The sequence below is a fragment of the Somniosus microcephalus genome, chromosome 11 (assembly GCF_052327205.1).
Source record: "Somniosus microcephalus isolate GS21.2 chromosome 11, FLI_Smic_1.0, whole genome shotgun sequence".
Lineage (NCBI taxonomy): Eukaryota > Metazoa > Chordata > Chondrichthyes > Squaliformes > Somniosidae > Somniosus > Somniosus microcephalus.
Window position 1 is genome coordinate 133599086 of NC_140997.1, and position 22223 is coordinate 133621308.

General features: G+C 46.2%; 1 protein-coding gene across 2 annotated transcripts in view; it reads left to right on the top strand.

The window, feature by feature from the left end:
- The window catches only part of dcaf1 (ddb1 and cul4 associated factor 1), an 83016-nt gene that overhangs the window by 13079 nt on the left and 47714 nt on the right, over positions 1–22223 (top strand). For both annotated transcript variants that reach the window (XM_086001280.1, XM_086001281.1), the window contains exons 2-9: positions 4996–5113; positions 6549–6625; positions 7738–7811; positions 10139–10252; positions 13729–13866; positions 16547–17047; positions 20319–20420; positions 21871–22029. In XM_086001280.1, coding sequence (XP_085857406.1) covers positions 5004–5113; positions 6549–6625; positions 7738–7811; positions 10139–10252; positions 13729–13866; positions 16547–17047; positions 20319–20420; positions 21871–22029 — 1275 coding nt within the window. In that variant the 5' untranslated portion in view covers positions 4996–5003. The remainder of the gene's footprint in view (positions 1–4995; positions 5114–6548; positions 6626–7737; positions 7812–10138; positions 10253–13728; positions 13867–16546; positions 17048–20318; positions 20421–21870; positions 22030–22223) is intronic.

Consider the following 22223-nt stretch of genomic DNA (forward strand, 5'->3'; position numbering starts at 1 on the left):
TGGTCAGAAGCTCAGCTCGGTCAAAGAGATGCTTTCAGCCACAGCTGCTCTCTGTCCTTCATCCACACACAATCACTAAGATAAAGCCCTAACGAGCTGAAGATGAGTCACGGGACTTGGCACTTCAAGGGTGCTACCAACTGATCCGAAGTGACGCTAACTGGCTCTCCCCTCTGAGTTCAGAAGGCCGTGGGTTCAAGTTCCACTTCAGGACTTGAGCACATAATCCAGACTGACACTTTAGTGCTACTACATAGTTGAAGGTGCTGCCTCTCAGTATTACTGTGTCATCTGAACTCCTTCAGCATGGTAACTTTAAAAGGAGCTGTCAGGCGAGCCTGTACAGGTGAAGGTAAAAGATTCTATGGCAATATTCAAATAAAAGCAGGGCATTCATCCATTGATCAATACCACCAAAGCAGATTAACTGGTCACTTTTCTCAATACTCTTTGTGGGACCTTGCTGTGCACAAATTGGCTGCCACATCTCCCTAAAAGTAATTCATTGGCTGTGAAGCACTTTGGAATGTCCCAGCAATGGGAAAGGTGCTATATAAATACAAGTTCTTTCTTTCTAAATAAGCCTGCATGCCTCATTACTGGCGTTCCCTTGCTAGTACTGTTGGGTTAGATGTTGGCACTGCCTCCTGTTTAGAATAAAGGATTTGGATGAATCTAACGTAATGATTTATGTTTAATAAAGGGCCATGGTAGCGAGGCACTCGTGCTGAGTCGATCGTGATTTCTGTGGGTTTATGCTCTCGTGCCTGTGTACATATTAAAGACAGATTATTCTACTCGAGTGCACAATTCCCTTTTTATTAAATTCTAGTGTAAACTTCTCATTGACCAGATGCTGAGGGTTTGGAAAACAAAGGAGTCTGGCCTTGTATGATCCCAGTAAAGGTTTAGTATTACTGTGACAGGTGGTTGAGTGCAGACACTAATCATTGCACTTATGCCGTTAGTAAGTCCGAGCAACAGTGGAGCTAGATGGCCTTGGCGATGCGGTGCCTATAAGTTGTGTGGAAGTCATTCAGGCCCTTCTTAACAGAACTGTTCCCATCATTCTGAAAACGCAGCTCCGCTCATTGAGGAGATTGACTGAAAAGTAAAAAACCACTCGGCCAATGTTCCCTCCCTTTTCTTGCACGGTCCCTTTAAGTGACTGCACGGCCCAATCAAAATTTCACGCTTTTGTTTCCACCTAAAAGCCAGTGAGCAGCCTGCGCGGGACCGCCAGACCACTGCGCAGCCACGCAGCTTAGCAGGAATGTTGTACTCAGTCCTTATCCTGACTTGCACCAAGTCCCGTTCACCAGTCACCCCTGTGCTCGCTGACCTACATTGGCTCCTGGTCCAGCAACAGCTCCGTTTTAAAATTCTCACCCTTGTATTCAGATCCATCCATGGCCTTGTCCGTCCCTATCTCTGTAACCTGTCCCAGTCCTGCAACCAGTGTTCCCTTTAAGCAGCGCGGCCACGCAGCTCTCTGGACCTCCCGCGCAGCTGGCTTGCCGGCTTCTCAATGCGAAAAACCACACGGTATTTTGAATGGGCTGCACGTCCAAAACAAAAAGAGGGAACATTGCCTACAACCTACCGAGATCTCTGCGCTCCTCCAATTCTGGCCCCTTGTGCATCCCCGATTTTCATCACTCTACCATTTTCGGCCATGCCTTAAGCTGTCTAGGCCCTAAGCTCTGGAATTCCTTCCCTAAACCTCTCCATGTCTCTACCTCTCTGCTCCTTGAAGACGCTCCTTAAACCTACCTCTGAGCAAGCTTTTGGTCATCTGTCCTAATAACTCCTTATGTGGCTCGTGTCATTTTTGTTTGATGCTCCTGTGAAGCAGCTAGGGATGTTTTACTAGGTTAAAGCCGCTATGTAAATGCAAGTAGTTGTTATATTGACAGTTGTTACAACAACAATAATTTGTATTTACAGTGCCTTTAACATAGTAAAACATCCCAAGGCGTTTCACAGGAGCATTATAAAAAAAAAAAAATTGACACCGAGCCAGATAAGGAAACATTAGGGCAGACTTGGTCAAAGAGTTAGGTCTTAAAGAGAGTCTTAAAGGAGGAAGGAGAGGATTAGGAAGGGAATTCCAGAGCTATGGGCCTTGGCAGCTGAAGGCAGGGCCACCCAAGGTGGAACGATTAAAATCAGGGGTGCTGAAGAGGTCAGAATTAGAGGAACGCAGAGATCTTGGAGGGTTGTGGGGCTGGAAGAGACTGCAGAGATGGGGAGGGGTGAGTGTGATGCTTGGTCTTGGCACGCTTTGTACTGAGTCCACTGAAACTGTAAAAATATAATTCTATGTCTGTCCTTCCATGTGTCTGGACAGCACATTTTGTGCTATATAATGTTGCAATGAAGTGCAGTTGTTTATGGGTCTGTCACAAGTGTTGGGAGCAATTTGAGGCGATGAATTAAGAGCATTATCATAGAATGGTTACAGCACAGAAGGAGGCCATTCGGCCTGTCGAGCCCATGCCGGCTCTCCAAGAACACTTCAGCTAGCCCCAATCCCCCGCCCTTTCCCCGTAGCCCTGCAAAAAAAATTCTTTTGGGTACTTATCCAATTCCCTTTTGAAAGCCACGACTGAGTCTGCCTCCACCACCCTTTCAGCCAGTGCATTCCAGATCCTAACCATTCACTGTGTAACATTTCTTTCCTCGTGGCTCTTTTGCCAATCACCAATTGTAGAGCAATAAAATGGACTGACTCAAGCTACTATACTACGTGCTAAATTAGCCAGCTGATGACTGGGTCTGATGGGTATATCTTTCAGAAGTGATTTTAGAAAACGTTATACAAATTATATTGGAATAATTCCGGTACAGTTATCCCACTGAGGAGTACAACTGATGCGATAAACTCTGAGGAAGAAACTCAAGTGTTCCCAACTTTATCCACAAATTCCAGAATGAAATGACTGCTTTTGAATTATGTTTTTTCTATTTGCGTCTGGCTGACCTGACTCTCTCTCGGAAGTGCTCTAGTCTGGAATCTTCACCTATTGTGTGTGGGGAAGTGTGAAATTATCCACTTTGGTAGGAAGAATGGAAAAACAGAATATTTTTTATAAGGTGAGAAACTAGTAAATGTTGGGATTCAGAGGGATTTGGCTGTCCTTGTACACGAATCACAGACAGTTAACATGCAGGTACAGCAATTAGCAAGGCAAATAGTATGTTGACCTTCGTTGTAAGGGGTTGGAGTACAAGAGTAAGGAAATCTTGCTGCAATTGTGCAGGGCCTTGCTGAGACTGCACCTGGAGTACTGTGCACAGTTTTAGTCTCCGTACCTAAGGAATGATATACTTGCGTTGGCAGGGGTGTAATGAAAGTTCACTAACTTGATTCCTGGGATGAGAGGGCTGTCCTACGAGGAGAAATTGAGTAGAATGGGCCTATACTCTGGAGGTGATCTCATTGAAACATATAAGATTCTGAGGGCTTGACAGGGTAGATGCTGAGAGGTTGTTTCCCCTGGCTGGAGAGTCTAGAACTGGGGGTCATAGTCTCAGGATAAGAGGTTGGCCGTTTAAGAATGAGATGAGGAGGAATTTCTTAATTCACAGGACTGTGAATCTTTAGAATTCTCTGCCCCAGTGGGCTGTGGATTGTCAGTTGTTGAGTATATTCAAGGCTGAAAGCGATAGATTTTTGGACTCTTAAAGGGAATCAAGGGATATGGAGATCGGGCGGGAAAGTGGATTTGAAGTCGAAGATCAGCCATGATCTTATTGAATGGCAGAGCAGTCTCGGGGGGGCCGTATGGCCTACTCCTGCTCCTATTTCTTATGTTCTCGACTTTATGGTGAAGACCCCTTGCAGTCTGGAAGCTGGGATGATGCTGTCTCCTGGCAGGAGAACCTTGCTGCCTTTAGCTGGAGACCAGGGGAGAGGGAGCAGCAAGGAAGCTCGGTTCGATCCATAACCCAAAGCGAGGCGGGCTGTGAAGGGACGACCAGGGGCATATGGAGCAGAAGATCGGCCGAGCGTCACAGGCGAAGGGTGGGCTGCAAACCGTTCCAGTGCTCTCTTAAAAGCTTGCTGGGAGCTGGAACATGAGCTCAGCATTGACTGTCACTAACTCCAGGTAACAGGGAAGCGCAAAAAATAGGTCTACCCCAGCAGTTTCTCTCTAGTTACTGTCTGTTTCAGTCACAGTCTGCTAAAGTTCAATATGCCCCTTGTGTTTAAACTGACTGACTGACTGGATGGGGGTAACATGTTTGGGGGCGGGGGGGGGGAGAACTATTTGAATGGTCTGTCTACTACCTCCTGAAATCACTCTGCGGGGGTGGGGAGCCCGGATGAAGCCAGCCCCTCGATCACAGAATCACAGAAACCCCACACTGCAGATAGAGGCCATTTCGGCCCATCGAGCCTGCACCGACACATATCCCACCCGATCCCCGGAACCCCTACACCAACACATATCCCACCGTAACCCCACGTATTTAATCCCCCTAACACTAAGGGTCAATTTATCATAGCCAATCAACCTAACCCGCACATCTTTGGACTGTGGGAGGAAACTGGAGCACCCGGAGAAAACCCACGCAAACACGGGGAGAATGTGCAAACTCCACACAGACAGTCACCCGAGGCCGGATTCGAACCCGGGTCCCTGGCGCTGTGAGGCAACAGTGCTAACCACTATGCCACCGTGCTGCCCACTGATCGAGTCTTGTTGGCTTGGGTTCTGAGTTTGTGCTGTCCTTAGAACAGTGGGAATCCCAAGAGCTTTTGCTCCTGTGTGCGCTTTACTAGTGTACGGTGAAGTTTTACTAGTACAGTGTTGCCAGAATAAAAGGAACATTTTATGTGTGCTCCCATCCTATCATTTTATAACAGTTAAGTAGAACTGAATTGAAATTCCATTTCAATGGTCGGTATTTTATGTGGAGTGGGGAGAGGAAGAGTGGTCATCTGGTGTTCCTAACAGTTTGTGTTCTCTTTCTCTGCCCTCTCTCCAGGCTCAGCAATGGCTTCCATTACTTCGAATGTTGATTCTAAAGCTGAGCTCACTTCATTACTGGAGCAGTGGGAGAGGGAGAATAACAACGGGCAGAATGTCATTCCTGTCCTGACCAAGTAAGTCCAGGAACAGTTTAAACTTGTTAAATTCCCTTCTTAGGGATGGCCAGGGGCTGGAAGTTGAGAGACTCTCTAAGGCAAAATGTAGAATGTAAGTTTATCTTGGGATGTATGGCACTAGGATTCGAGAAGTGGGCACTGGAAACTGGGTGGGGGAGTAAAGTGTGGGCACTGGGATTATAGAGGTGGACACTGGGTGGGGAGGTAAGGGCATTGGGATTAGAGGTGTGGCCACTGGGTGGGGTGGTAAGAGGTGGCCACTGGGTGGGGTGGTGAGGGGTGGCCACTGGGTGGGGTGGTGAGGGGTGACCACTGGGTGGGGTGGGTAAGGTGTGGGCACTGGGTGGGGTGGTAAGGGGTGGACACTGGGTAAGGTGTTGGCAATGGGGGTGGACACTGGGTAGGGTGGGTAAGGCGTGGGCACTGGGTGGGAGGTGGGCACTGGGTGGGATGGTAAGGGGTGGACACTGGGTAGGGTGGGTAAGGCGTGGGCACTGGGTGGGGAGGTAAGGGGTGGACATGGGGAGGTGGGCACAGAGTGGGAAGGTAGGGCGTGATCACTGGGTGGGGAGGTACGGTGTGGGTGTATGGGGAGGGAGGGAGGGAAGGAGTGGTTATCGAGGACATGCTCACTGCGGGTTTGGGAGATAGTACAGGGGGATAAAGGTGGGGATTGTAGAGGGAGCTTTATTCTGCATCTGATTGTGCTAACTATACTTGGGAGTGCATGATGCCAACACTGAGTGCTCAAAGTGGAAAGTGTTCCATTCCTCAGTAAAATCTCACCTTTACGAGCAGCAAGATACTCATTTAAAAACACAGCGTTGGCTGATCACCTCGGAAACTGGTCAATTTTTGGAATAACTGAACCTCGCAGTGTGAATGAGCTGAATGAATACACGCCGTTAAAATGATACAACTTCTGAGCCACCCATTGGGTTAAATATCTAACAGATCCTAATTCAACTGCCTTGTTTTCTCAGCCTTGATAACCATTCATAGAAACTAGGAGCAGGAGTAGGCCATTCGGCCCTTCGAGCCTGCTCCGCCATTCAACGAGATCATGGCTGATCATCCAAACCCTAGCACCCGGTCCCTACACCGACAGCCATCCCACCCAAGCCCTATCCCCGTAACCCCACATATTTAATCCCCCCTAACACTAAGGGCCAATTTTTTTTATCATGGCCAATCAACCTAACCTGCACATCTTTGGACTGCACATCTTTGCACATTCCAGTGGCATCATTAGCAAACATCTTTAAAAAAAAATCTGAAAGCTAGACAATTTTTTTTTTCTGATTTGAGAAGCGCAAACGGAATCACTCTTTGTTCAGTTAAATGGGGACATCAGTGTAGCACAGAGATCGAATAGCCTGAAGATGCTGCTCGAAGTTACTGTGCTGAAAACGCTCTACTTTTTCCTTTTTAGGATTTCAGACCTCATTGAGAAGGAAACTGAGGAGTACCATAAGGCTGACCCTGATCCCTTCGATGATAGGCACCCTGGTAAGGTTGACCTCTTGCATTTAAATAGGTACAGTGGCACCGGCTGACCCTCCGGCCAAGTCTGAGAAGAAGCCTGACATTGAACTGTGCAGCAATAGTAGAGACCAACAAATGGGGGATGTATGCTAAGGGCCTATTGCATGTGATTATTCAGTGGCCAGACCCAACTGAACATCGTATGTGACGAGTCCGTAGTCTGCTCTGCCAATGGAACAAATGTCACAATCAATGCCCGGTGACATTTTTAGCTTAGAATTTGTCTGAAAATAGCAATAAAAGTGCGGGGAGTTAAGCTGCAGTGCCATCTTCTCAAAGCAGTGAAAACATTGGTTTGTTCAATTATCGTGGTTATGACTGTTTAACTGGTTGGATTCAGTTTCCTGTTCACTGGTGGACGTGTGATTTCTAGGGGAATATCGGGTCAGTGTGTGATTTTTAGGTGACTGAACCCTGCTTTTATAGTACTTCAGGCTCACCCCAGCGCTGCTGGTTCCTGACACATGGGTCTCACCCAGTTGGCTGCAATCTGAAAGTAAAGCTGCCTGGATTCACCTGATCGAGACCCACCTTTTCCAGGTTGCATTGGCAGAGCTGTGATATAACTGAGATGCAATTGCATCTCAAACGAATCACTCTGCATTATCTTGTACATGTACAGCTGTTCTGTTGCCGTCGGTGCTTTGAAACCGCGCCCCCCCCCCCCCCCCCAAAACCCTGCCCAACCAAGGGGAGTGGGAGTAATTGGACAACTCTTTCAAAGAGCCACACACAGGTTTGATGTACCAGATGCCCTCCTTGTATGAAAAAGAAGACAAATTCCATAACTCCAGGAGCCCAGCACTTTGCAGAACCACTTCAAGTTGAAGCAGTTTTACAATTTAAGAGGAAGGCATAAGTTACTAAACTCTCTCAAACTGGAAGCGCAACACTTCTGACATTCCAACATTGTCTCACTTGGGACTCGGGCAGAAGTAATGCCATCAGTATCTCCCCTTCATTAAACTCAACTGATTTTAACCAAAAGATATTGAAAGGAAGCCTTGATTGCTGGAATCTAATATGAAGAAAAGTGCTATTCTTTGTAATTCATAATTTGCATGAATTTCTTTCAGGTCGAGCGGATCCAGAATGTAGGCTGGGACATCTGTTAAAAATACTCTTCAAAAATGATGATTTTATGAATTCGGTAAGTTATGCCTACTGCTAAATAATGCAAGTGCAGCAAACAACAAACTTAACAGAACAGAGGAAAAATCAAAGATGAACAAAGGCCACTCACCCCATCGAAGCTCATCCATCTTGTACCCTAACTCTTCCATCGAAGTCAATCCCTCTGTACCCTAACTCTTCCACTGAAGCCCATCCCTCTTCGAATCATAGAATGATACAGCACAGAAGGCGGCCATTTGGCCCATCACGCCTGTGCCAGCTCTTTGGTAGAGCTATCCAATTAATCCCACTCCCCTGCTCTTTTTCCCCATAGCCCTGTAATTTTTTTCTCCAAGTATTTATCCAATTCGCTTTTGAATGTTATTGAATCTGCTTCCATTATCCTTTCATCCCTCTGTACCCTAACTCTCCCATCAAAGCCCATCCCTCTTATATCCTAACTTGCCCATCAAAGCCCATCCCTCCTGTATCTTCACTCCCATTGAAGCTCAACCCTCTTGTACCCTAACTCTCCCGTCAAAGCTCACCCCTCTTGTTCCCTAACTCTCCCATCAAAGCTCACCCCTCTTGTTCCCTAACTCCCATCAAAGCCCATCCCTGTTGTACGGATCTCTTCTAGGATGCAGGTGGTTTATTCCTGTCGGTGAAATCAGTCAAGGTAAACAGACCCAAAGTAACAACATTCTATTGTGCAGGTAGCAAGTACTTTTATAATCATGGGACAAACCGCTCTTTTAGTATTTTTAATATTCAGGCAACTAATGAAATGCTCTTTCTGATCTTGGCACTCAGATGAAATCAGTAGTAATTTGACTTCCTGTTCCTTTGAATTTGTAGTGGGGGATAGTTCTGCCTCACAGCGGTAAGGAGCAGCAGACTGTTGTTGATGGGGACACCACCATGCACACAGATGTAGTAAACTGTTAACAGCCATAGCCCCCTCCTTTACAGGAAATAATAATTGGAAGTGTTTGACAGCGGAATGGGTTAAGCTGGCAGTTATCATGTTATGTTTTGGACCATCAACACAGCGGAGAGAAGTGGGTTTGGGTCTGTGGTTTTTCTCCCACGTGACTGACTTTCACTCTCGGCCTCATTGATTTCTTCCTGGCTGGCTGGTCTAGAGCAGCATTGACTGACTCGAGCACATCTGCACCCAGCTGGTTCCCTCTCTCTATCAGCTGCATTTCATGTCAGTCCTGGGAAGACCAGGGCTATGGAGAAATGAAACTAAACTTGGAATAGAAGAGGCATTAAAAAAGCTGGCAGTACAATGGCTGGTGGGGGGAGGAGTGATCAACACTTGGAATCATAGACGTTTACAGCACAGAAGAAGGCCATTCGGCCCATCGTGTCTGTCCTGGCCGAAAAAGAGCTTTCCAGTCTAATCCCGCTTTCCAGCTCTTGGTCTGTAACTTTATCGGTTACGGCACTTCAAATGCATATCCAAGTACTTTTTAAATGCAATGAGGGTTTCGGAGAATTTTAGCTATGAGGAAAGATTGGATAGGCTGGAGTTTTCTTTGGAACAGAGGAGGCTGAAGGGAGACTTGATTGAGGTGTATAAAATTATGAGGGGCCTAGATAGAGAGGTTGGCAATCGGGGCTGGGGGTGGGGGGGTGCAGAGAGGTTGGCGATCGGGGCTGGGGGAGGCCGAAGGCTTCCTTGAGGCCTGGGGGTGGGGTGGGGGGGGGGAACCACTTCTTCTCCTGGCCCACAGAGTGCTAAAAGAGCCACTTACCTTGGGGAGCCAGCAGCTCCTGCCTCGGATCAGCCACTGGGTATCCCACAAGTAGGGCCTCCCCCTCACTTACTATTAAATTTAAGCCGATGATGTCATCAGTCCGCGGCTGTGGTATGTTAATTAGGCCCTCGCCTGCCTTTTTATGGGAGCCTCGTCCATGGCCTGATTTCTGCACTTTAAAATTTAATGGGACGGGAATGGGGTTCGATTGCCTGATCCTGATATTTTAACCCTCTCCTACCCATTGTGGGGGTGGCGGGGGCGCTTTAAAATTGACGCCAATGTTTTCGCAGATTGGTTTTGAATTTCCCCCCCCCCCCCCCACCCCCCCTTCAAGCGCAGGCCGTGTCCTCTGGTTCTGCTGTTCTGGACAAGGTGAAACAGCTGGTCATGGATCTACGTTCTCTAGTCCCATTACACAATTGAATCTCTTTCCCTTATTTAACTAGTGTTGGTGGGCAGGGTTGAAAGGTGATTTTACGGAAAGTTCTTAAGCCGCTGTGCCACCCGTTTGTGAGCAGATAAACATACACTTGTTAGTTTTACTTTGTGTTTTGATTTTGTCTTTCCTTATTTCCTCTCGTGTGCCCCTGGACAGCTGGTGAATGCTTACGTGATGACCAGTAGAGAGCATCTAGTCAACACTTCAGCATGCCGTCTCCTATTGGATATCATGCCAGGACTGGAAACTGCGGTCGTCTTTCAGGAGAAGGTAGGAAGAAGGATGCTTATGAGAGTGAGGGCGTTTGCTTATTTGCTGTGTCCCACTGTAAAAGTGTTCTAATTATAAACCAGCCTTTTAGTACTCGAGTTCAAAGTGATTGAAGGCACTGCATTCAGCTTCAACATGTACTGGATTAGCTGAAGTACCCACATCTGTAGCAGTATTGACGGGCATCAGCCTATAAAACAGGAGCAATCTTCAGTCCCTTTATTTAGATCATTGAGAAATCTGGATGAAGGGCTGGGGCCCATAATGCAGGACACGGGTTGCGGAGAGTTGGGTGAGTGGAATCAAGCCGTAGTGATTGGATGTTACGAGCCTGGAGATTGTAGCAAAGAATGAGACGAGGGTTGGAGTGGGGCAGAGGGAACAATGTAACATGAAAAAATAATAGACAAAGTAACATGTAACATTACTCCCAGGACCCTTTCTGTGTCTCCCCGTACTAGTTCTACTTAATTCATTGTCTTTCATGCGTTTAAGGGGAATCTAGATTAAACACGAGAGAGAAAGGAACAGACGGTTATGCTGATAGGGTTAGATGAAGAGGGGTGGGAGGAAGCTCCGGTAGACCAGTTGGGCCGAATGGCCTGTTTCTGTGCTATAAATTCTATGTAATTTATGCCCCACATTTTTTGACCAACATGTAATGCAATTTTTTACTTTTTTTTATTTGTTCACGGGATGTGGGTGTCACTGGCCAAGCCAGCATTTATTACCAATGCTAAATTTAATTTGCTTTGTGTCTACCCAATAGAATAACCTTTTACCCCATCCTCTGCTCTGCATTTTGTGTCACCAGCAAATTTGACCAGTTTATGGGTAGTTTCAATATCCGACTTGTTTATTTAGATTGGAAATGGGGGAAAAATGCAGGCCTGCACAGCAGGGCCTCAGAGTGACTATTAGAAAATTATTGTCAGACCTACAGTTTATTTTTACTGGAACATCCACCAAGAATCTCGTAATTCTCTACATACTACAGGAAACTTCGCGATATCCGGCACAGACGGGACCGGCGTGATGCCAATCTATGAAAACTTCCGGACAGACCAGCACTAATGTTGAAGGATACGGAGGTTTTCATCTCCGTATCTGACAACAAACACTGTTGCTTAGCAACAGCTTGTAAACAGTCGGCCCATACCTTGAAAGCGTCTCTGTAGCTTAGCAACAGCTTCAGAGAGGCTTTCCAGAGACTGACTGACAAAAATGCTAGGAGAAGAAAAAAAAAAGAAAAAAAACCTAACAAAACGGCTGCTGATTTCTGCCGTTAGATCGAGGTTTCCGGACATACAACTTCCGGATAAACCAAAGTTTCCTGTAATTTTTACAAAATTTATAGTGCTCGAACGGACCAAATATCATTCCTGTGGTGATTTATTTTGTTCAGCCTCGCCCCCCGTCCCCCTCTGCGCACTTCAAACTCTGAGGGGGGTTTACACTCTTAGGGAATTACATTTCTGTCGTACTCTTTTTAAATAGTTTAAACACCACATTTTACTTGCGTGTACTTTTCTCTAAGATTAGCAACAGCAGGAATTTTGGCTCCTTGATTTCAGGATGCTAGCTTTACCAGTAGCAAAGCTTTATTTTTAAACTTTCTTTCTGTATCTGAATATTTTTTAAAAAAACGCTGATTTCTATAGCGTCTTTCACAACCTCAACATCCCAAAGTGCTTTACATCCATTGAAGTACTTTTGAAGTGTAGTCACTGTTGCAATGTAGGAGATGTGGCAGCCAATTTGTGCACAGTAAGGTCCCACAAACAGCAATGTAATAATGACCAGATAATCTGTCTTAGTGATGTTGATTGAGGGATAAATATTGGCCAGGACACCAGGGAGAACTCACCAGCTCTTCTTCAAAGTAGTGCCGTTGGATCTTTTACGTCCACCTGAGAGGGCAGATTGGGCCTCTGTTATGGTCTCATCTAAAAGATGGCACCTCCGACAGTGCAGCACTCCCTCAGTACTGCACTAGTGTTGGCTTGGATTTTGTGCTCAAGTCTCTGGAGTGGGACTTAAAACTCACAGCCTTCTGACTCAGAGGCGAGAGTGCTAACAAGTGAGCCATGGCTGACCATCAAAGGGACTCTATTGAGACATAAATTTCACGTATTAATGATCTGACATAATTATAAATATTCAAACAGCGCACATGTATCCAGGTAAAGACTGAATCTATCAAGTAAACTTGTACACATGTGAAGAGGATATAACAACAACATGTATTTAGATAGCGCCTTTAATGTAGCAAAACTTGTAGTGTATGTACTTTGCAGAAGGAACTATATTCTGCAGCCCCTGTATACTGCAGTACCAGTAGTGACCACCCCTGTATATAAGCCTGTGTAGTAACATTTGCATAGTAGTTCCAGGTTGCCTCCATTCAGTAAAGACCTGTTATAACCAACTCCTGCAGTCCGTGTCTCAATTATACACGGACATAATAAAACTTCCCAAGGCGCTTCATAGGACCGTTATCAAACAGAAATTTGACACCATGCCACATAAGGAGAAAGGTGACCAAAAGCTTGGTCAAAGAAGTAGGTTCTAAGGAGCATCTTAAATGAGGAGAGTGGTAGAGAGACAGAGAAGTTTAGGGTGGGATTTGCAGAGCTTGGGGCCTATGCAGTTAAAGGCACGGCTGCCAATGATGGAGCGATTTAAAATCGGCGATGTACAAGGGGGCCAGAATTGGAGGAGCACAGAGATCTCTGAGGGTCGTAGGGCTGGAGGAAGTTACAGAGATAGGGAGGGGCGAGGCCATGGAGGGATTTGAAAACAAGGATGAGATTCGGCAAGCACAGGGGTGATAGGCGAATGGGATTTGGTGTGAATTAGAGCACGTGCAGCTGAGTTTTGGAGGGTGGTAGATGGGAGGCTGGCCAGGAGAGCATTGGAATAGTCAAGTCTAGAGGTAACAAAGGCATGGAGGAGTGTTTCAGCAGCGGATGTGCGGCGACGGGCAATGTTATGGAGTTGGAAGTAGGCAGTCTTCGTGATGGAGCAAATATGTGGTCGGAAGCTCTGCACCTTCCCCTGCCACAGACAGATGAGTAGGTTCCAGGCTTGATGAGGTGCAGATCACAGCCAATGTAGCACTAAGGGTGTGACACTTCACCTCCATGCCCCTTAGGTTTTCTTGCTCCGGATGGCTGTCACTGATGGAGGTGATGGGTCGATAAACTGTTGGATTGGGTTTAGCTGTGATACCTTCCTCCCCGCCCCCCCACTCCCGCCACATCGATCGCCATGAATATCCTGACTCCACATAATGTCTCTGCTCACACACATTGAATGGCCACTTGGAAGAAGTTGAAGAACAAACCATAATTTTTCTGTTTCAGTCAGTTAATTTTCAGTGTTAATGAAGTTATTTAGTGAACTGTTGAGGGTATTTGCTGACTGAGGCTGCAGAGAATGCCCATCTATTGCTGCTGTGTTTGTATTCTCTTTAGGAGGGGATTGTTGAAAACTTATTCAAGTGGGCAAAAGAAGCCGATCAGCCTCTGAGAACCTACGCCACCGGTCTCCTTGCTGGGGCCATGGAAAACCAGGACATTGCAGCCAACTACCGGGAGGAAAACTCGCAGATGGTAAGGAATGCGACACTGCTGTTTCAAGGTTCAGAGCCTGTATTTCAGGATTCTCCCAAATACATCGCCTGCGGATTCACCATATTTATGGGCTTTTGTCGGTTTTCTCAGGAACTGCACATTAAATAAAAATTGGACCTAGGGGTAGAGGGATGGTTGGTTCCATTGCGTTTGCCTCCGAACTTTCCCCTTCAAATATCAAATGGTCACTGGGCAGTTTTTAGGCAAAGTGTAATTGCGAGTCATTTATTAACCATATAAAGTGACCGCTCCTGTTATCTACTACCACTGTCAGCGTGCACTGTCCAGTTTTTATAAAGTCCAAGGGGGTTTTAGTTTTTCTTTCCTTCCGAGTCTCATTGGGTCAAGCGTCATTCCTCAGCTGGGAGAGCAGGTACTTACCCATTCTCGGGGAGCCTCTGCTGCTCGTCAGGGAGGTTCTAGGATACAAGAGGGGTGGCCCTAGGCTGAATTAATGCAAGCCTCCTTCCTCCCTGCCCTGCCCCCCCACCCCAATCCCAAATTGTTAACCTCCACTGGACATATTCCCCATATTAAATCAAAAATTCACCCTGTGGAGCTGCCAGTGTGGCCCCATGTCCTCCTGCTGCTGTGTAAAAATGTATAGGAGATGTCCTGTGAGTAAGTTGCTGTAATATCTTTCAACGGACAGTTGATTACTAAGTAAAGATTTGCAAGTGCCATGGGATGAATATGTATTCACCCTGCGTGAAATGATACAGGGCCCACATTAGGTCTTGGAGTACCTACAGTGTAAAGGAACTTCAGTATGTATGTTAAACATTAGAAGGGTTGGCTTCGATGGGTCAAAAGGCTTCCTCTTGTCCTTGGATTAAATAGAGGAGACGTGGACCATTTCGGCAAGTCAGCCTGTACGAAGCCTCTGTGTAATACAGACACCTGCTGGCCACCAATTGGACTCCAGCAACGGCACTGTTGAGGTCAATAGGTTGGTGTCGTTGCCTCTGAAGGAACAGAGGGTCGCCTCAAGCGATGGTTTCTCGTGTCCCCTCCAAAGGCAGTGGCAACTGCTAATGTCATCGGCGGGGGGGTGTTTCTGGCCAGTAATGTGATTTTCTACTTCAGATACACAATGAAAGTTGCAACTTGTGCAGGTCTTTCTCTGTAGCCCTGCGAAGCTCCAGCATCTGTCCCTGCAATTTAAATGGAACTGGTTTCACAGCACTGGAAGCACCGGTATATTACTGAACTGCTAACGTAAAGGGGGCGAGATGGCCAAATCTGTCCTGCTGTCAGGTGTATGTACCTGTTTTGTTGGAATCTCTGTGCTCTATATTGTGTGATTTCAAAACCGAATCCCACCAACTAGCAGAGTGTTGGAGTGCCAGTCTTGACCGTAGTTCAGGCCGGACTTTTCCTCTTTCACTGCTTTCTAGAGGGGCTTTTCAGTGAAATAAAAAGAGAAAATGCTGGAAACACTCAGCCGGTCAGGTAACATCTGTGGAGAGAGAAATTGAGAATGTTTCAGGCCAATGACCTTTCATCAGAACTGGAAGATGCTCGAGACTAACCGGTTTTAAGCAAGTACAAAGGGGAAGGTCTATGATAGGGTGGAGGGCAGAAGTGATTAAATTACAAAAGTGATGATGGTCATGGTAAAAGAGGGTGATAAGGAGACAAGTAAAGAAACAGGAGGTGTAAACAGCAGAGGGGGTTAGGGAAGCATGGAAAATCTGGCAAAGCGGAGAGGGTTGACGTGGACCGGGAATGTGGCAGAAGAATGGCAGATAGACCACGGGTGCAGACCATCCCACCGGCCGTGTACCGATGGAGGATCACCAGCCCACACCTCCTTCACTCCCAGTGGCTCTGGTGCAGCCGTCCTCCATTACCAGCACCTGCTATCCGAGAGAAGATGAGAGCGGTGGTTAAGATTAAAGCCATTAAGCTCAATGTTGAGGCCAGAAGGGTGTAAAGTGCCTAGTAGAAAGTGCTGTTCCTCGAGTTTGTGTTCAGCTTCATTGGAACAGTGTAAGAGGCCAAGGATGGAGAGGTCAGAGTGGGATGGAGAATTTAATTGAAACGCTTTTTCTTAATTGACCCTGTGGTTGCTCTTCGGAAGAAAGTCAGTCAGTCAAATCCTCAATACAAATGCAAGTTCTTTTGATTCTATGAACAATGACGGACAGATAAAGCCCCTCTGGTCCAATGAGCCTGTCCCACACCATTGCAATGCCTTGTGTATCACAATGTATACACTCTATTCCCACCTGAAACCATGTGATCTCCTGGGAGAGGTGAAAAAACAGTTTTAAAAACCATGGGCAATTTGGGGAACAAAAATCTGGGAAATTCTTCTCCGACCCATCTAGGCGATTGAAACTCGTCCAGGAGATCACTCTGGCCCTGAATTCCCTGCAATACCTACCTTCTGTAAGAAGTGAGCTCAGCCCCAGTCAGAAACAGGTCCAGCTCTCGCTTGAAGGAATTCAGTGAATCAGCATCCACCACACGAGACAGCAGCCTGTTCCAGAGGTCCACTATCCTCTGGGAAAAGAACCACCATCTAACCTAGATCTGGCCTAAAGCGATATTACCACAGTGTGGAAATTGGTTTTTAAAACTAACCCAATTCATTTTGTGTATAGTTCTCTTATTTATGTGCTGCACTAAAGACCCATTTCTGGTTTCCTCGAAGGTGCCTGTAATGCTGCAGCGCTTGCGAGACTTGCAAATACAAGACCTGGAAAACAACCAGAAAACGAAGTGGCAGAGCCCACGGCGGCCACACTTCACACCGCTGCTTCCCATGGATGAGGAGGCAGTGGACATGGACTACGGCGACACCTCGAAAGCCGAGGACGGTGAGGACTGCGTGGATGATGTGTCCTTCCAGATGAATTCTTCACATAAAACCAGCAGCAGGATCAACTCCACCATTAAGACCACTGAGAGCGAGGAGGGAGTGAAGGAGAAGGATGGGCGAAGGACTGAGAGGGAGGATGTAAAGAAAGCAGCTAAACAAAGACTCAGCTTTAGCAACTTGGACCCTGAACGAATATGCAATGAGCAGTCGAACAGCTGGTCAGAAATGTCACCTTGGGTGATTGGCAATAATTATAACCTTTACCCTTTGACCTCTGCCATTGAGCAAAGGTTAATTCTACAGTACTTAACGCCCCTGGGGGAATATCAGGAGGTAAGTAGCAAAGCTGATTTTTTTTTAACTCAATCTCTGGTTGTGGGCGTTGCTGGCACAGCCGCCATTTATTGCCCATCCCTAGTTGCCCCTTGAGAAGGTTGGTGCGGTTTGATACAACTGAGTGGCTTGCTAGACCACTTCAGAAGGCAGTTAAGAGTGAACCACATTGGTATGGGACTGGAGTCACTTGTAGGCCAGACTGGGTAAGGACGGCAGGTTTCCTTCCCTAAAGGACGGTAATGAACCAGTTGTGCTTTTACGACAATCCGACTGCTTCATGGTCACTTTTACTGAGACTAATTTTTTTTTAACATATATCTAGTTTTTTTTTTAAACTGAATTGATAATCTTGATCTGGCATGGTGGGAATTGAACTTGTTCTCTGGATTATTAATCCAGGCCTCTGGATTACTAGTCCAGTAACAGAACCACTGTGCTACCATACTTGAATTTGGTTCTTTAATGACTCTCTTTTTGTGAGGGATGTTGATGATATGGAGCACCCAGAGTTGGCATCAAGTGTTCCTAGGTCAGGTATAGAATGCTTAGATATAGAACAAAACAACACCCTTCTCCTGAAAAATATGTCTCCGCCTCAATCCTAACCCCAGTATGACATTTCTCCATTTCCCACAGCGGCCATCCCATCCAGTTTGTCAGTTCAGGACAGTTTTCCTACATTACAACAGTGACTACACTTCAAAAGTACTTCATTGGCAGTAAAGTGCTTTGGGGACATCCTGAGCTCATGAAAGGCGTCATGTAAATGCAAGTTCTTTCCTTTTTTAGTTCTGTGCTGTGGACCCAGGCCCACTAGAGCTGGGTTGAGACTGGCAAACTCATCCAGGTAAGTAGAGGAGCCTTTGATCCCATCAGTCAGTGCTAGATTCGAGCAGGTGGCAGGCCACTAACCCACTCTACCACACAGTCCCCCTGAGTGCCAAATGTTCTGATGAGCAAAGTTAGGCAATTTTCTTTTGACTTTTGCAGTCACTGTTGTGTGTGTGTTTTTTTGGGGTTGGGGGGGGTGGTGACTTGTCCTCATTAAGATGTGACTTCCGAGAGAGTACCATAGTTTGATCTCTCCAAGATTACCGTGGTGTGGTAAAGTGCTGGACCAGTGCTTCAAAGATAACCCTGGGCCTTTGTGTAAAAGGTATATGTGGCCCTCAGTATTCTCTCCAATGAAGTGTTTTTTCACTTGCCTGTGATTGAACTTACAAACATGTCTTTTTCCAAAAGTGTTCCTTGCTTTGTTCGATTCTGGCCGCCATGTTACATCAAGAGATGTTACCGAGAGAGTGCAGGAAGAACAACAAGAATGATCCCAAATGTAGAAGGAGATGAGCCAGGTGGAAAGATTAGAGAAACTTAAACTCTACAGACTAGAAAGAAAGTTGTTAAGTATATAAATTGCTAAATAATGTATAGATAGGGTAGCCCAAAACATTACTTCAAATTAACCAGGGCAGTGGGCATAAATTTAAATTAGTTAAAACTAAATTTAAAACTTGTATTAGGACAGACATCTTTACTTAGTGATAAACGTTTGGAATAACTGATCAGGTGGTGTAGTAGAGATGGAAATATCAGCAACATTCAAAAGGCAGTTGAATGTTACAGTGGAGGAGCCGGAATACTAGAGGGATAAATTCTGATGGGCTGAGCGGCCTGTTCCTATGTAGCGTGCTTTGTGGCTTAAAATGCTAGTCGATTTCCTGTGGAGTTGCTCAGTGTAAGTCGATGTTTTATAAGGACAGGAGTGTGAAACCATGTAATGCATAGTATGTTCTACGTACTAAGTGAATCTGTTCTTTTAAGGCAACTAAATCCAATAGTTGTAAAGTAAACTCAATTCAGTTGTTTGGTCAGGGAACGTTGCAAATTGTAAAGTGCTGTTTCAGCTCCAGGTCAAAAGCACCCAGCAGCAAGTAACACTTTTTTTTTCTATTTTATAATGTTTTACATCTGTAAACATATGCACAGATGTACTGTCTGTGATAAATAAAGATTATAGACTATTACAAAATTAGTGCAGTACTATGATGTGTGTTCAGGTTGCAGGAATCGCTGTTCACAGAATCACAGAAACCTCACAGTGCAGATAGAGGCCATTTCGGCCCATCGAGCCTGCACCGACACATGTCCCACCCGATCCCCGTAACCCCACGTATTTAATCCCCCTAACACTAAGGGTCAATTTATCATAGCCAATCAACCTAACCCGCACATCTTTGGATTGTGGGAGGAAACCGGAGCACCCGGAGAAAACCCACGCAAACACGGGGAGAATGTGCAAACTCCACACAGACAGTCACCCGAGGCCGGATTCGAACCCGGGTCCCTGGTGCTGTGAGGCAACAGTGCTAACCACTATGCCACCGTGCTGCCCCCTATGCCACCGTGCTGCCCGTGCTGTTCTCAACATTGCCACAAATGGGGATACTGCAGGTAGTATTATTTTCTAATTAATAATTTAATTGAGTTCAACCTCTTTTTAGTTATCCATTCTTATCATAATCCGTGCCTGGGGGTTTGAACAAAGAATGGAAGGTGGTGATGCCGAGTGTGGAACTGAACCAGAAAACCCAAGGTTCTGTCCCTGGTCTGTGCCCAGTTAGCTGATCTTAGCCAGGGTTGATAGTAGGATTGGCCTCGGCATCTTTGGGCTAGGATGGGGAAAATCAGCCAGGGATCCCACTTCTGATGACTATCTAGTGATTCTCGTGCTGTGTGCAAGTACAGCTGTCAGATGAGCATGGGGCCTGGGCTCGACGTTGATACCTTCACTGGTGTGAATAACCTGCTGCCGTTCACTGCCTAGGATCACAGGAAAAGAATAGGTGCTTGAGTGAGGTACCAGAGGCTGGCCAGTGCCTGGGAGCCCAGCAAGAGTTGGCCTCTTCAGGGGGTAGATTGGTGGGTTTTTTAAAAAAGAAAATGGTTTGAGCTGTGAGAATAAAGAAATCTGAAAATGGTGCAGTACTGAAGTTCTTACAATAGACGTCACTGGCACATCAGGGAGCCGAACATCATAATTGATCCGTCCTCTGACCCAATATTGAAGGTGAAAGTTAGACAGAGCCTAGACTCTGGCTCCTAGGTTTATTGGTTGAGACCTTGCAGAGTTTCTGTGCCAGTCTGTCTTCAGTCATGTGGGGAATGTTTCAACATTTTGAGCATATGCTGGTGTGAAATCCAATTGATGACACTTACTGACCTTTACAGTCTTGCCTTCCAGTAAGTCATTGTTTCTGATTTGTCCCAGTTGTTGGCTGTGTTCATGCAGCTTGGTGCTCGAGAGCTGCTGATGTACTACATCGACCTGAAGCAAACTAATGACGTCCAGCTCACCTTCGAAGCACTTAAGGTATGAGACCATTGACCGAGCGTTGGCTGATGGGACATTCCATTCACTTCTGTCTATCTGCTGGTGTTGGCCATAAAGATTGCACAGAATTACATAGAATGTGCAGCACAGAAACAGGCCATTTAATTCCAACAGGTCTAGGCTGGTGCTTATGCTCACACGAACCTCCTCCCCACCCCTCTTCCACTCACCCTATCAGCATAACCTTCTATACTTAACCCCTCATGTACTTATCTAGCTTCCCCTCGAATGCATCTATGCTAGTCGCCTAATCACTCTCTGGGTAAAGAAGTTTCTCTTGAATTCCCTATTGGATTTATTAGTCTCCCCTGTAAGCAGAAACATCTTCTCCACTTCCATTTTATCAAACCCTTTCATAATCTTAGAGACCTCTATCAGGCCACCCCTCAGCCTTCTCTTTTCTAGAGAAAAGAGCCCCAACCTGTTCAATCTTTCTTGATAGTTACCTCTCAGTTCTGGTATCGTCCTTGTAAATCGTTTTTGCACCTTCTCCAGTGCCTCTATATCCTTTTTATAATATGGAGACCAGAACTGTGCACAGTGCTCCAAGTGTGGTCTAACCAAGGTTCGATACAGGTTTAACATAACTTCTCTGCTCTTCAATTCTATTCCTCTAGAAATGAACTCCAGTGCTTAGTTTTCTTTTTTATGGCCTTATTAACCTTCGTCACTACTTTTAGTGATTTGTGTATCTGATTACACAAAAAGGATGGCCACTTGAGTGAGTTAATAGAGAGAAGGCAGTGCTCTAGAACTGGGTCCCAGCTTGAGTTAACGTCGTCCGGAGGGATGAGGGGAAAATTGAGGAATGGGCTGGTGTGTCCCAGCTCCACAAGTTTGCTTGGTTGACCATTGATTCGAATTGTTAATCATCATTTTCCATACTGTGCTGAGGTAGCTGATCCCAGCCAGGTTGCTGGTAGAGTAACTACAGTTAGCCTCAGTGCCCCTGGGAGGAGGAAATCAACCATGCTTCTCGCTCTCAATTGCTCTCTTGTGACCCCTGCTGGATTGTCTGCACAGGCAGACATTGGGTGAGGACAGCATCAGACTTGGCTGCAATGTACCCCGGTTGATGCTCAATCTAAGCTATTACATGGTCACTTGAATGAGGTACCTGATGGTAGCCTGAGCCAGTGCCTTCTGGAGAGGAAAGCATTTGAGGCAGAGGGAAGGGGTCTTCTAGAGGGGGACTATTGTACTAATTTGTTGCTAATTATTATAACCTTTGCTCAAAGCAGAATCCAATCTGGGAAGCAGTGAGATACTGACTGACTTATTATTGGCAGTCTTTGTAACACAGGCTGCGACATCAGCTTCATGGGGGGCCTTTGTCACTCAACCACTGCCATGACGCTTGTGAAATAAGCTAGCCATCGACCCTGCTGTTTCCAATCTTTGTTTGACATCTGTCTTTCCTCCTCCGCAGTACCTGGCCTCTCTGTTGTTACACAAGAAGTTTGCTGCAGAGTTTGTGGCTCACGACGGAGTTCAGAAGCTGCTGGAGATCCCCAGGCCCTCCATGGCTGCCACTGGTGTTTCCCTGTGTTTGTACTATTTGGCTTACAACCAGGATGCAATGGAACGGGTGAGTCTAGCACTTTGCTGGGAAGGGTTCTGAATCGCTTGGGTCTGCCTTCTGTGTTGTAGAAGAATAAGCTTCTTGCACAATGCTGCAATATGGTGTAGTGGATTTAAGAATGTTTTGATGCTGTTTCTTTTTCTGTTTTGGAATGCGTCCTGACTCGGAGGCAAGAGTGCTACTGAGCCACGGCTGACACA